General features: G+C 39.6%; 1 protein-coding gene across 1 annotated transcript; it reads left to right on the top strand.

Moving 5' to 3' along the window:
- Nucleotides 1–1,750: 1,750 nt before the first annotated feature.
- Nucleotides 1,751–13,363, top strand: atp6ap1lb (ATPase H+ transporting accessory protein 1 like b). The gene is made up of 7 exons (XM_036592447.1): nucleotides 1,751–2,035; nucleotides 7,554–7,594; nucleotides 8,115–8,200; nucleotides 8,476–8,717; nucleotides 9,994–10,044; nucleotides 10,159–10,402; nucleotides 11,681–13,363. The coding sequence occupies exons 1-7, from the start codon at nucleotides 1,935–1,937 to the stop codon at nucleotides 11,915–11,917; spliced, it is 1,002 nt and encodes a 333-aa protein (XP_036448340.1). The 5' UTR covers nucleotides 1,751–1,934; the 3' UTR covers nucleotides 11,918–13,363.
- The last annotated feature ends 1,264 nt before the right edge of the window (nucleotides 13,364–14,627 follow it).

The following is a 14,627-nucleotide window of genomic DNA, read 5'->3' as shown; positions in this document are numbered from 1 at the left end:
AGGGGTTTTTCTATATGTGACACACACTTCTCATGTGTATACATGCCAGATAACAAGATTACGGGGTGTAAATCTAGGTCATGTTGTTATGTTATGTTGTGATGGCTTTTTAGGTCTATTTTTTCCCCAATTTCCCCAGCACATAAACAGATCTACAGATTATTACACATCTGAAGTGCTTATAGGTTTAAACTGTGTTCTTGGGATAAGGGTTTAAATGCGTAAGCCCCATGTGCTACAGATTTGCCAGGCAGCTTTGTTTGCATGAGAGAGAGAGAGAAAGAGAGAGAGAGGAAGAGAGAGAGAGAGAGAGAGAGAGAGAGAGGGAGGGAGACAGAGAGAGTGCAATATGGGACAGAAAGAGAGCTGCACTTCCTTCTAAACTGCCCAAAATATGAATCTATCAGAAACAAATATTTTAATCAATGTGAAAAACGGATAAATAGCTTCAGGACGTTGGGAGGGTCTATCAGCGTCCACTGCAACCAGATATGTGTACGAGTGTCATACACTCCGGGACAGTGAGTGACCACCAAACCACAACCTTTTCTTTTACTCACTGTTATATATGTATATATGGAATTCAGGAGTGCTTTTTTCATTTTCTTTTCTTTTTCCCTTCTTAATTATACAAATGTATTTCATAATTAAAGTTTCTTTCTCTCTTATTATATACTACAGACACATATCAAGCAGGTTGTTTTATTATTGAATATACTTTTATGTTATTAATTGATAATTAACACCTCTTTGTTGTATTGTTATATATCCATCTTAGTTTTGTTTTTATTTACTTTTAATGCATAGATAACTGTTGCAGTGCTTTGACAATACAAATGTAAATGTCAATAAAGCTTAAACTGAACTGAGAGACAGACACAAGGTGAAAAAGAGAGAGAGAAAAACAGCACAGAAATGGAGAGAGACAGAAGAGAGAGTAGAGAGAGATGGTGAGAGCAAAACAAGAGAGAAAGAAAGAGAGAGAGAAAGGCTGATGGGACAAACATGAAACAGACAGAAGGAGAGAGAGAGTGAGACTATAAGAGATGCTGAGAGTGAAATAACACAGGACAGAAATAAAGAGACAGAGTGAGAGAAAAAGAGATGGAGAGAGAGACAGATAAATGAGACAGGAACAGAGAGTAGAGAGAGATGGCAAAAGTGAAAAGAGGGAGAAAGAGAGAAATGAGATAGAAACAGAGAGAAGTAGTGGGAGCGAAAAGAGAAAAGCAGATAGAAGAGAGAGAGAGAAAGAGACGTGATCGAACAGAGATAGACTAGAGAGAGAGAGAGAGAGAGAAACTGTAGGAAGAGAGATGGTGAGAGTGAAAAGAGAGACAAGACAGAGACAGAGAGAGAAAAAAGATGGAGAGAGACAGGAAGACAGACGGAGAGAGAGAAGGAGACAGAGGGAGAGAGAGAGAGAGGGAGAGAGACTGTAGGAAGAGAGATGGTGAGAGTGAAAAGAGAGACAAGACAGAAATAGAGAGAGACCGAGAGAGAAAAAAAGAGATGGAGAGAGACAGAGGGAGAGAGAGATAGATAAATGAGACAAACGAGAAAGATGATGAGAACGAAAAGAGAGAGAGAGAGACGTGACTGAGCAGAGACAGACAGCAGGGGGGGCAGAGAGAGAAGTGAGAGAAGAGACAAAGGAGAGAGCGAGAGGAAAGAGAGTAGCAGGAGAAGAAAGGGGAGAGGTAGGGCGAGCGCGTGCTAGCGCGTGAGAGGGGGAGAGAGAGAGAGAGGGAGGAAGGAGGGGGGAGCAAGGCTGCAAGAATGAAGCCTGCGAGGATAGTGACGCACGATTATCTCCTCGCTGCTCACTCATTGGCTGCCGGGGCCGCCCGTCACTGAGCTCAGGTTTAGGGATATGCCATCAGGGCAGATTATGAAGCAAGCCTCGTCTCTGGCGGTCCCCTCTGCTCGTCTCCATGGCTGAACGCAGGCTCTACACGCTTTTCTCGTTGTTGCTTTTCGCGCTGGTGCAGCCGTCTTCGCCCTTCAACCAAGTGCCTGCGATCCTGGACAGGAGGTAAGAGCAGCTCTTTCAGCTCCAGCGTGGTGGGGTGGGGTGGGGTGAGATGGGGGGGTGTTGGAGAGGGAGTGATGCTGTTCAGCTGAGGCACTGCCTTATCCAGTGAACAGCTCTGTAATTAAGGAAAAAAAATGTTGAAGTACTGTGGAATCTGCTTGAGCTGATACATTTCTGTGTGAGAGTGAATAGACTCTGTATCACCTGATTGCAGTGCAGCTGTTTCCCCCTCTGTAACTGCAAGATATTCAAACATGGCTATGACAATGGGACATGAGGCAGACCCCGTCCGGTGTTATGTCTGAAGGAATCAGTTTACAGATGCTACACTCCTGAGTGCTGGGGGAAGAAAAGGAAAGGGCCGAGACTGAAGCAGACCAGGCAGAACAAGCAGCCATAAACACACAATGAAGCACAGCCTCCATAGATTTACTGCAGTGTTGTTTACATGTTTGGCTGGCATTCCTTTACTAAAAACAAACAAATAAACAAAAAATCTGGCAGTCAGTTTAGAGCTTGTAATCAAATTCAAATGCATGAATGTTTCCATATTTCTAGACTAGCCTATATACAATACTGTATTTCAGACTAATGAACAATAGGTAATAATGAGTCATGATACAGTAGATTAGAGATAAGTCAAACTTCATTGAAAGAAATGCCCTCTTGTTTCTTTTCTTGGCTCTGTCTGGTACGCTTCTTTTAGGCTGTCAAGTTTTAGGTAAACATCATCAAACTCCTGCAGACATGCCTATCCCTGTTACCACACACTGCTTTCGCAATTGGTGTTATTTTTGTGAGAGCGCGTGGCCTCGTGGGACAAAGATGGAGGTGTTTTGATGAAACTGGGCTCAGGGTCCAGGTGCATTTTGGTGTTTTGTTTCATAACTGAAAGAATCACCATTTGGGATCTAGAGCATGATGGTGGGATTTAATCATGCGGTTATTGCTATCAAAATATACGAAGCAAGATGTGGCTGTAGCATTTTAGTGTAAAATGCTTAGACTTGAACTGCTGAGAAGTAACTCAGTGCTAATCTGGAAAGATATACAAGTTATTTGCATTACCATTGTTAAATCCACATATTCACTTTACAACAAAACAACATCAGAATGATCACACCAGATCTCTTCCACTGTGTCCATTCACATGACCACCAGTGTGAAGGGACAGAACGTGACTGCAAGGCCCTATAATCATCACTTCTGCTGTCTGTTAGACTGGGAACATGGCAAAACTGGTTCACTGGTCCACGGCCCTCCTCAGGTTACTTAGTGACCACGTCATAACCAAAACAGATGGACCAGAATGGCAGCAAGTGGAACTAAACTGAAACCTTTAATCTTAATCCGATCTAACGAAGTAATCTATTATTAGATATCATGAGTTGGTGCAGTGCTGCATCCTTGGAGACTCGGGGAGAGAGAGAGAGAGAAAAACAAGCTGACACTTTTGTGAGCGGTGAGGTGAAGATGTGGTGGGGAACGCTGCTTTTCATTACATAAATGCCCAGTTCAGCACTTAGGCCACTCTGTCCAGCCATAACCAATGACAGCAGCACAGCGCTCAGCTGCTGACCTCGGTAAACTGGCATTAGAACAAAGGCAGGAGCCTGTTCACTCACACATACTGTCATGCAAACCCAATCAGGGCTATGAGTATACATTTGTTGTTTTTCTTTAAAATATTCTAGAGGGCTGTCTTGATCAGTTGATTAAACTTAATTACTCTATTAAAAAAAGAATTCCTTGAAAGTTACCGTCTCGATAAACGGGCAGTGATTAGTTGCCAAGTTGAACGATGATGATGTATATACTAATTCTCCTACTAGTGTCTCTAGAAACAGAGTCTGAGTGGTTGCATTTTTTAATTAAGTCCTTATAAAAATGGCCTTGTTTATTTTTTTCCTAAAAAGTATTTTAGAATCTTTGAAAGGCTCTGCATGGTTTGTTTTTAAGCAGTTTGGTGTACCTGTAAGCCTGTATTTATCATAATTTAATAAATTATGTCACAATAGGCATATTACCAGCATCATATCATCAGTACTTAAAAACACTGACCCTGTTTTATTACAAAGAGAACACAATTAGTTCTGCATAATTGGATTTAGAGCAGTGCAGTATGTGAAATGTTGAATAAAAATCATTGCACTCATTCTAAGGTCCACTTCTAACATTTGTGTAGTTTTATTTACCAAAACCGGCCTAATTCATTTTATATGACCATTTTCAAACTTCTCTTTATCCCTTACTATTAAACTGTTTTTGTTACTGTGGCCTTAAGACTGGTGTATGTAAATGACCACTAACTGGCTGTCCAGAATTGTGCTTCATTCAAAAAGTAATCCCAGCTGCAACAGTACTTATAACTTCAGCAGAAATGGGCGGGGCTTAACTACTGGGACTAAACTATGAAAGAATTGATGGATATATGTAAATGCATTAGTTTTAATGACATCACAAAAAAAAATCCGTGAAGTGGTTTATTTTCTATAAATTGATTGTTTGGACTGGGAGGCGATTTGTATGGTTTGAAACTTTAAACACACTCCAAAGTGTACATATTACATTAAACTCTTCAATAAAGTCTTTCAATAAGGCAAAAGAAATTTGCTGTTTCATGATATGGGCCCTTTAAATGTGGCACAAATGGTAATTTTTTGTTAGTTAAAAACTATTAAACCTTAGAAAAACTAAATATCGAGATGAAAATATGAAAATATCTTGTGATGTTACATCTTTTCCATATCGCCCATCCCTTGCTCACTGCATGTGGCCTTTTTTTTTTTTAAAAAAAACTCCCCATTAATTGATGGATTTTTAATTACTAATATAATCAGTAGTGGCAGCTCTAATATTCTGGTCTGATATGGAAAGGCTGTGTCTCTGAGTTGTTTACAGCTACAGTTATGAATTCCTTTTATGTAATGCCTCTGGTCCTTGTCCATGTATTTACAAATGTGGTACACACATTTCACGGCGGCCTTGATTCACTTGCAGCATTTTACTGAATCAAGATGTCGCTCTGCTGTCGGTTCAGCGTTTCTGTTTCTCTTGGGAGATGAACTGTGGCATACAGATGTGCTCTCCGCTATAGTGTTTTTCTCCACAGAGCTGGGTCACACTGAGGCCTACAGTGCATAGAATGTTCACATTCCACCTCTGCGTGATAAGAGGGGATTGGCATGTACGACAGCGGATGAATTCCACAGTGCTGAATATGAACCCAGGGTCACCCAATGCTCTCATTCACGTAGTGCACACACACGTATCCAGTGACTTCATCTCAGGTGGATTGGTCGTAATTTAACCCAGGCTTAGTCCAGGTGGAGGATGGCAGATATAGAAAGAAAGAAAGAAAGTATATATATATAGTGACAGTGTATGTACACAGTACTGTGCAAAAGTCAGACCAGACCACCCTTCATTCATTTAATTTCCAGTCAAATCAACCATTAAGTACAAGTTGCTAATTTTTCAGTATATATGCTATGTAGACAGAAGTATTTGGACAAACCTCCTAATTAATAAGTTTGGATGTTGTAGTCACACCTATTGCTAACAGGTGGATAAAATTGGTGGAGGGGTGTAAACCACTCCGCAACTGGACTCTGGAGCAGTGAAAACGTATTCTGTGGAGTGATGAATCACGCTTCTGTATCTGGCAGTCTGATGGACGAGTCTGGGAATGCCAGTAGAACATTACCTGCATGACTGCATTGTGCCAACTGTATAGTTTGGTGGAGGAGGGATGATGCTATGGGGTTGTTTTTCAGAGGTTGGCCTAGACCCCTTAGTTTCAGTCAGGGGAAATCTTGATGCTTCAGCAGACCAAGACATTTTGGACAATTGTACACTTCTGACTTTGTGGGATCAGTTTGGAGAAGAACCTTTTCTGTTCCAGCATGACTGAGCCCCCGTGCACAAAGCAAGGTTCCTAAAGGCATGGCTGAGTGAGTTTGGTGTGGAAGGACTTGACTGGCCCTCACAGAGCCCTGACCTCAACCTCAGCAAACATCTTTGGGATGAACCACTTCAGAGATTGTGAGCCAGGCCCTCTCGTCCAACATCAGTTTGACCTCACAAATGCTCTTCTGGATGAATGCGCAAAAATTCCCATAGACACACTCCACAATCTTGTAGAAAGCTTCCCAGAAGAGTGGAAGCTGTTAGAGCTGCAAAGGGGGTCCAACTCCATATTAATGCCTATGGATTTAGAATGGGATGTCATAAAAGCTCCTGTGAGTATAATGTGTAGGTGTCCCAAAACTTTTGTCCATATAATGTATTTCTGATGAGATTAAATAGAAACTAATCCACTTGCACAAGGAAGGAAAAGGTCAGTGGAAAATAGTTATTCAAAGATGTAGAGAAAATGGGACTCCTAACAACCACGCAAGACCTGATAGACCGCAATCAGATAAACACTATTCAAAGATCATGTTTGAGAGATAATAAGGTGGTATAAGAATAAAGAAAATAAAGCTCTTTAGACCTGAAAAAATCTGCAGGTATTTCTGCCTGATTTTCCTGTTAGAGAACAACTCAACACAATGGGTTTAAAGGAAGCCATTACTGAGAAAAGGAAGTTTAGCAAATCAAGCCAAGAAGCTGATGGTGTTCTCAGAACAATGTTCAGACCTCCAGAGTCCAGACCTCAACATCATTGAATGTGTTTGGAATTACTTGGATTGTGAAAAGCAGAAAATGCAAGCGATTTGATTATACTGAGGCTTTTTGTGTAATTTTCTGTTAAATATATGTTTTCTGCTTTTTTTCTAACACTGAAAAGTGAATAACTTGTACTTAATGGCTGTTGTGACTTCCAGTTAAATAAATGAAAGGTGGTCTGACTTTTACAGAGTGCTGTATATACTGCGTGTATAATACTCTTTGTATGTATATGTACATTTGAGTTTTTACAGTTACGGATTAAAAGACTGAAGTATGATAGACACATTTGTATTCTTTTGTAAAAGCTTTTTTAAGTTTGAATTTGAGGGAGACCCAGGAGTCCCCTGCTCACCCACATGTGGGCAAGATTCCCGCCATGTAGGGCAGCAGATTCTTAATAAGGTTTTAGAAGATCCTCCGTCAAGCTCATTATCGCGGTGATTAGATGTTTACATGGTTCGTCTTAGGATAATCCTGCAGGTTGTTGTGCTGTAGGGACAGTCAGAAAGGGACAAGGTGGCGCTAGGTAGACTCATGCTTACACAGACACAAAAAGTGCCTAAAGCCAGTCTCACCTCAGTCTGTTGATGTAGTCAAGGTGCTAAGCATGTGTGGACTGAAGAGCGATAGTGTGCAGCTGTGTTAGGAAAGCAATGGACACACTAATCTAGACATGTTGAAATCACTGTTAGATCCAGCTGAGTGGATCAATTGGATTTCTGTCACTGGATTTCCATTCAAGATTGATATGTGAGCCATTGTTTAACATTGTTAAGTGCTCTATTCCAACCCAGAGTAAGACATAATTTTCTCATCCCTATCTTGTCTTTTTTGTCCCTTAAAGCTCGGAGGTCCCCCCATATCCTGCTATCAGAATCAGATCAGGTCAGTATTGACTTTAAAAGTTTTCATCTGACTTTACTGTGTTTTACAATGAATTTATTTCAAATTCTGTTGTGTTCTCAGTGTTTTATATAATACTGTATGATCATAAATCAAATGTGCAAAGGATAATTTTGTGGTGTATCATGCCTCATTGACATGAGAAAACATTTCTTGCTTTAATTTCTAAAGGACAATAGATTTTATGCACAACAGATGCAAATTTAATCTTTATTGAATTTCAGATTGTTTTAATGTGTCCAGACTGCATTTGTGCAAAATGCAGCTGTATTACTGGTAGTAAAATCCCTTAATTTCTTACTTTCCAGTTTTTTTTTTATCTTTTCATCGATGTAGCTCTATATATAAGTGCATGATGTAAGTCAATGCAACGGTTTTCTCTAATGCTTGAACATGAAAAAGCATAGAGTACCTGATCCAAAGGGAGGCAGCAATTGGCTCTGCTGGATGACCTCACCATTCCATCTCCCCTCTCGTCCTGTTTCCACATTTTGTGATGCAGATGGAGTAGGCGTTGAGAGTCCAAGTGCCTCACATGAGGAGAGTTATTCGCCTGCAGCTGAAAATCCACTCCGAAGAATACTGCAGGTATTGCATTTTCTCTGATCGCCAAAGTGACCTTGGACACCAAGAATACTATCTCTGCCCAAATCCATCCAACAACATCTTACAAGACACTCATACAACAACAGTGGCAGGGTTAAAAATAGCTTAGACTAAAAAAAAAAAGTGTGCGTGTGTGTACTTTTCCACTTTGCAAGGAAATGGCCTAAGAATGGAAAATCATATTAATAATATATGTGGTTAATGTTCTGTTCAATATTAATCACAACTTGTTCTCTCCTCCCTTTTATTGCATACAGCCTTATGGATGGCATTTGCATGCTCAGCCCAGGACTAAAAGGAAGTTACTTCAGTCTACCAGCTCGGGGCCATACTCTCCTCTGAATGTAGCTTACAATGGCAAAATATGCATCCTATTCAAGGCCAAGAGACTGGCCATTCGCTACAGAAACAACACCTTCTTGGATCTCACTGAAAGGGTGTTTGGACCCAATGCCCCCGTAGACACCAAAGGCTCAGTGTGCACCAAAGAAAAAGCCACGTATGTATTATTCCTTTTTTATCTTTTGCACCTTAGTTAAAATTCCTTAAGGCATAAACAATATGTTTTGGGAATATATATATGCTTTCATATGCATGCATACATATTTTATATTTAGGGTCCCATAAAAAATAAAGGCTCACAAATGGTTCTTGGCTTGGATGGATGGTTCTAGGAAAAAAAAAATTGCTAGGGAAACACTGGAAAAAATGCTATTTTGCTAAGTGAAACAAACTTAAATATAATCAACATATCTAACATTTCTCATTTTGAGTTTGTTGTAAGAATATCAGCATTATTTGCCTTATGTCTTATTTTACTTACTCTCAGAAATAAAGGCCCGAAACTGTCACTGGGGCAGTACCCCCCTTGTCACTGGGGTGGTACCCGCAGGGGTACATCTCAGTACCTTTGGTCAGGGAACATAATTGTACCATAATCCATTGAAATTATATTTTCTAAGTTGTACTGACTCCACACACCCTGTCTCGTCTCCAGACTTTTTATTTTATTGTTCTGTTTTAAAAACATTAGAATATGAAAAGATGCAAATATGTAATATTCACCTGGAAAAACTTATTTAAGGTACACAACTGGACCTTAAAACCACTGCTGTACCTCTGAGGGAACATTTACATTGTTTGTATCTTGACAACTGAAAAATGTACCTGCACAGAACCTTTATTTCTAACAGTGCTTGTTTAAAGTCTTTTTTCTAGTGAAGTTGTCTTATTCTTGCTTCTTTCAAGCAGTATTTCTCTAAAATAACCTGCATTATGGCTTCAACAAGCAAAACTATTTGCCAATAGAATTTAAAACTTGCTAAAATTAAAACAGTAAACATGTCTACAAATATGTTAAATAATCTTATAATATTCTTATAACAGCCTCATAAGGAGAAATATTAGACTCATTAAATTAATATAAAAATAAATACATATAAATAAAAAATGGTTCCATTTGCCAAGATATAATTTTCACCAGACACATTATGTGGAGTTTGCTAACATTTTTAAAAAGTTCACACTTACATATCTCATTTACAAAAAATGATTCTTTAGAGAATAATCAATTGAAAGGTTCTTCAGAGAACTAAGAGCGGTTCCTCTATGGCATCAAACCTTTCAAAGAACCCTTTTTGGCATCTTTTCTTTGTAAGAGTGCATGTGTCAACCACTCAAAGCACAATTTGAATTGTGTATTTAAGCCACATCATTTTGCAGCTGGGCATTCTGCATAATGTCAACAGTGCTGAAATGTTATTTCTTGTCACCAGCCTGTCTCTACGCTTGGGAGATGTCGAGGATATCAAGGGACTTGTCATCAGGTGAATGTCCTTTTTCATCCCACTTTCTGAATAAGCTAGATGAATCTCATAGAATGACCACTGATATGAGAATCACTCACATGTCCTTATGACCATCCCTGATCCTTCCCACAGGCTCCAGATGTCCAACACGTTCTACGAGTCAGCAGGTCAGAACTGGTTCACTTTGGACAGTGTTCATATCCACTACAACTGGACTCACGAAGCCACATTCAATGCCACGGAGGTGTACGCCCCTGCCACCTATTCTTACCACTGCCAGCACGTCAGCAGCTTACAGAAATATGACACTCTACTGGTGCCCAGCTCGCACACCGACAGCTCTGCAAACTGGCACATCACTTTTACTGACTTCCAGGTAGGTACTGCACAGGCTACTGCTTACTATGTGGTTCTTATTACAGAATTTTCCAAAGGATAGAAAGGTGGCATCAATGTATCATTGCATGCATGTAGGTGATGATTCAACTGCAAAGATCTTGGAATGTTACAATTAGTTATAATTATGAATGGAAAACATAAATGCAGATGCTTCCAGAAAGTTGCATGAGTACTGCATGATAAGTAATTAAGCTATTAACATCCTAGTATGCTCTGTGGTATGTATTAAAATGCTAAGCAGATGAAGAGAAAAGATCTAAGTGACTTTGAAAGAGGGATGATTATTGGGGCATAGATGGCAGAGACTTCAAAGTGACATCTGCATTTAGATCTATGGGAAAAACATAAATAGGGTCGGAAATTGTGTGTGAAAGCACATATTCAGTGACCATGACGCTTGGAAATTAGTGCAATTTGTAAGAGCAGTTGTTCCTCAGGTGACTGACGTGAGGATGTGGTCAGACTATGTCAGCAAACACAGCTCATCAACAACTACATAGAGGGGGATATTATAGTAGGGTAGGAGTGCATAAACCCCTCATTACAAAGATGAATGCACATTCAAGAGTTCAGTAGTACAAAAACCATAAGCACTGGTCTATAGAGATGTGGAACAAAGGGATGAGTCATTCTTTAAAATATTCTGCACAAGTGGGTGAGTGTATGCAAGAGAACTGATCAGGCGTCAGTACTTGACCCCTACAGCAAAGGAGTCTGGGGGCTCTGTTGCTGTGAAGGCCATTTTGCAGGGAAGGGTCAGAATGGTGTTCTGTCCCTCCAGTACATTTCCAGAGATTTGCAGAATCTGTGCCAAGGCACATCAAAGCTGTTCTGGCAGCTCATGGTAGCCCGACATCTCCTAAGACACTTTATGTTGTTTTTTCCTTTCCTAATTTGTCAGCTGTCTGAATGTAGTGCTGGGTGGCGTTTAATAAAAAGTTCAATAGCATGATATTTTCCAGCTATAGTACAGTGTCACAGTACTGGAGAATATTTAGGATTGTATTAATAAAGTTTCAGAACTTTTGCTGGATCTATACTGAACCCATGCTAGTACTCTGTGTTTCAAGAATCTCTTACAAACTGGATGTGAACTTTTTTGAATGAAGAGACAGAGAATTGGGCCGCTGGTATAAAATAAAGTAGAGTTTATAATGAGAAAGATCTTGACTGTGTCTAAGAATGTGTTTAAATGTGTTGAAAAGTTGCATTTTCTAACTACATGAACCTAAAGATATGGCTCTCTTGTCCTCAGATTCAGGCCTTCAATGTGCAGTCCAACAAATTCGCCTCAGCCAGCGACTGCGCCACCTTTTTCACGCCGGCTATTCTGATGGGACTCATCACATCTCTGATTCTGCTGCTGGTGCTGGCCTACGCCCTGCACATGGTGGTCCATCTCAAGCACATCGACCGTTATGAGGAGCACAAGACTACCGTCTACTTCCCACGCACACCCGAGGCAGAACTGCCCGACAAGAACAGCCTGTAGGGGGCAAGTAGTGGTGCCACCTATGGGGAAAATCACAGACCTGCAAAGGACCAGGGAGGACTAACGGAGGAAGGGTTGCCTCTTCTGATTCTGGAAGGCTGCACTGTGCTCTCGGTCTTACTCCTGCCTGGCACTAAACCTCTTGATCGGCGTCTAGTTTGAAGGCAGGAGGTGATCTGATCTGCTGAATCAGGTGTTTAATCCCAGGCTGGAGCCAAAACCCTGGATGCACCTTGCTTCTCCAGGACCAGGACTGGGAAGCCTACAAAGAAGGAGCATTAAACTGTGAAATGGAATTTCCATAGACGAAGAAAGAGCATTGAACTGTGAAATGGCCTTTCAAAGGACCACAGCTAGAGCAGACTTTACAAGCACTCGAATGGATGGAAACAAGTACTGTGGAAATGCACTGTATGAATATCCAAGAGATACACGAACCAAGAAGACAGAAAAAAAACTGTGAAACAGTAGTGACTCTGATCACTAGGTCACTCAATAGTGACTGTGATCACTCTGGTCTGAAAATGTGGTTCTTCTTTTTACACAGCAAAAGTCACAGTGTCATTCAATTGCAGTGGAATCCATGGACAGTAGTGGTTACTGATATGCCAATTACTAAAAAAAATTACGACTGCCAAAGGAGCAAAATAGTTTGTCAGCCTTGACACATCACTGACAGTAATATGTGAATATGAAAAGTACAAAAGGAACAACAAAACAAACCCTACATGTACAGTGCTAAGTAACTCTACTGTAGTTTTTTAAGTAATTCAAATACAACAAGTACAGTAGATTCAGGAATTCCATTTAAAATTCTCATCATCTCAAAAAACGCAGTTTGCTGCTGTAGTTGTTTAGATATAGATTCATACACTACATGGCCACACATTTTACTATTTAACAATCTGCAAGTATTACATAACTACAGAACCTATATCAAAAAATGCATCAAAACTATAAAAGAAATTTGTTTTTCCTTTTTTTTTAATTTCAGAAATATCTGAAATGTTGCATCACTATGAATTTTTTTATATGAACGTATATGTACCAGACCTGATAAATCTCCTTCCTCTTGACTAGGTGGAACATATTGGGTCTAATAGAAGCGCTTAGCACTACTTGAGAATTTACAGTAAAGCCAGTGTAACTATAGAGAGGTCCTGTTTGAAAGACTGCTGTATGATAACTCATGTAGGTGTTAAATACCCTCAGTACCATATTCAGTAAGCCTCTATATATCTACAAGATATAACATCAGTAACTCATTATTGCAATAACCCACAGCATGGCAATGACTAGTGATAAAACCTTTACCAGAGCAGTTCTGACACTCATGGTAGTGGTGTGCAATGTGTTCATTTGGTCAGAATGGAAGCCAACTTACATACACGTTAAGGTTTCCAGTCAATGTAGTTTGAACAATAAATGATGATCGGATCAAAATGGTGTGTACGTTGATTGAAATCTTTGAAGTTTTCACAGTTAGTTTGTTAGATAGGGGTCATCCCTATGTTCTCCAGGCCTTGAATTTCTCATCTAAATTACTTTAAACAAGCCCTATGTTTTTAGAGCCCTATGGTCCTCAGGTGCAGTGTTCTGTCTTTGCAATTTTTTAGACACAATACTACATTGCCAGGGTGCTATGCTCCTGAAATTTACGTAGGAAATAGCGCTACTGTCCCAGGTTGCCTTAATCATGCTTCGTCAACATGAAAATAAAACTAATGTCTGTACTTCTGGTATATTTACAAATGTACATATTGTGATGTCACATCTTCAGTAAAAAATAAATAAATAAATAAATAAAACATAATCAGATTGAACATTTAAAAGCATCACAGCCAAGCCTGGCAATCTTGCTAGTTAGCAATGAGCTACATGACTAGCAACAATAAGAAAGGGCAGTGTACCACACTTAAACCAGACAAAGCAACTATTCAAAAGATTTATGTATTCTACAGTCTGACTTCTCAAAAAAATGGTTTTAATTACAAAGTTTGCTAACTTAAATTAAAAGTAAGCAAGCTAATTAGCTCACAGGCTAATTGGCCTCGCTGAGGGCAAGTGAGTTCCTACAGAAAAATCTTTTCCTATTGTTCCCTATGACCTTAGATGTCCCCATGATCTTACTTAGGAACCTTTCCATAATTGCATAATTTTGAATTCTGATTATAAAGAGCTGAACATAGAACCCTGGGAACCTAGAACTCATGTTTGTGCAAACTTATTTAGCCATGCCAGTTAGCATAATAGAAAGCTAATCATCACACAATTTCACTGTCAAGTTGTTAACTAATGTCAAATAGGCTTATGTGGTTTATGACTCTGAATGACATACTATTATCTATACAAATGGACAAAACTAAAGACATTATTCAGAGATCAATATAGCTGCTACTGTTTTAGCTGTGCTGTGTAGTTTTGGCCTTTTTTAACCCAATTTACTTTCCAATTTAGTCATGGTCTGTTCTACCCACTACAGGTCTCCCCCAATCATTTGATGAAGTGCAAAAATGGCCAAGGAAGAATTCCCCAAAAAGAGGTTTTTTCATTCTTTCCAAGAAGAGTGGCTTCAAAATGAAGAATTCAAGGCTTGGATTACCAAAGATGCAAATGATTCAGCATCTGCAAAATGCAGAATAAGTCATTTCTTATTCATCATTACACATGAAGGTGTTAATGCTTCAGATCGACATAAATGGAACTGATA

The sequence above is a fragment of the Colossoma macropomum genome, unplaced genomic scaffold (assembly GCF_904425465.1).
Source record: "Colossoma macropomum unplaced genomic scaffold, Colossoma_macropomum, whole genome shotgun sequence".
NCBI classification, from domain to species: Eukaryota; Metazoa; Chordata; class Actinopteri; order Characiformes; family Serrasalmidae; genus Colossoma; species Colossoma macropomum.
The sequence above is the reverse complement of the archived record's forward strand: the minus strand, read 5'-3'. Positions and strand labels throughout refer to the sequence as shown.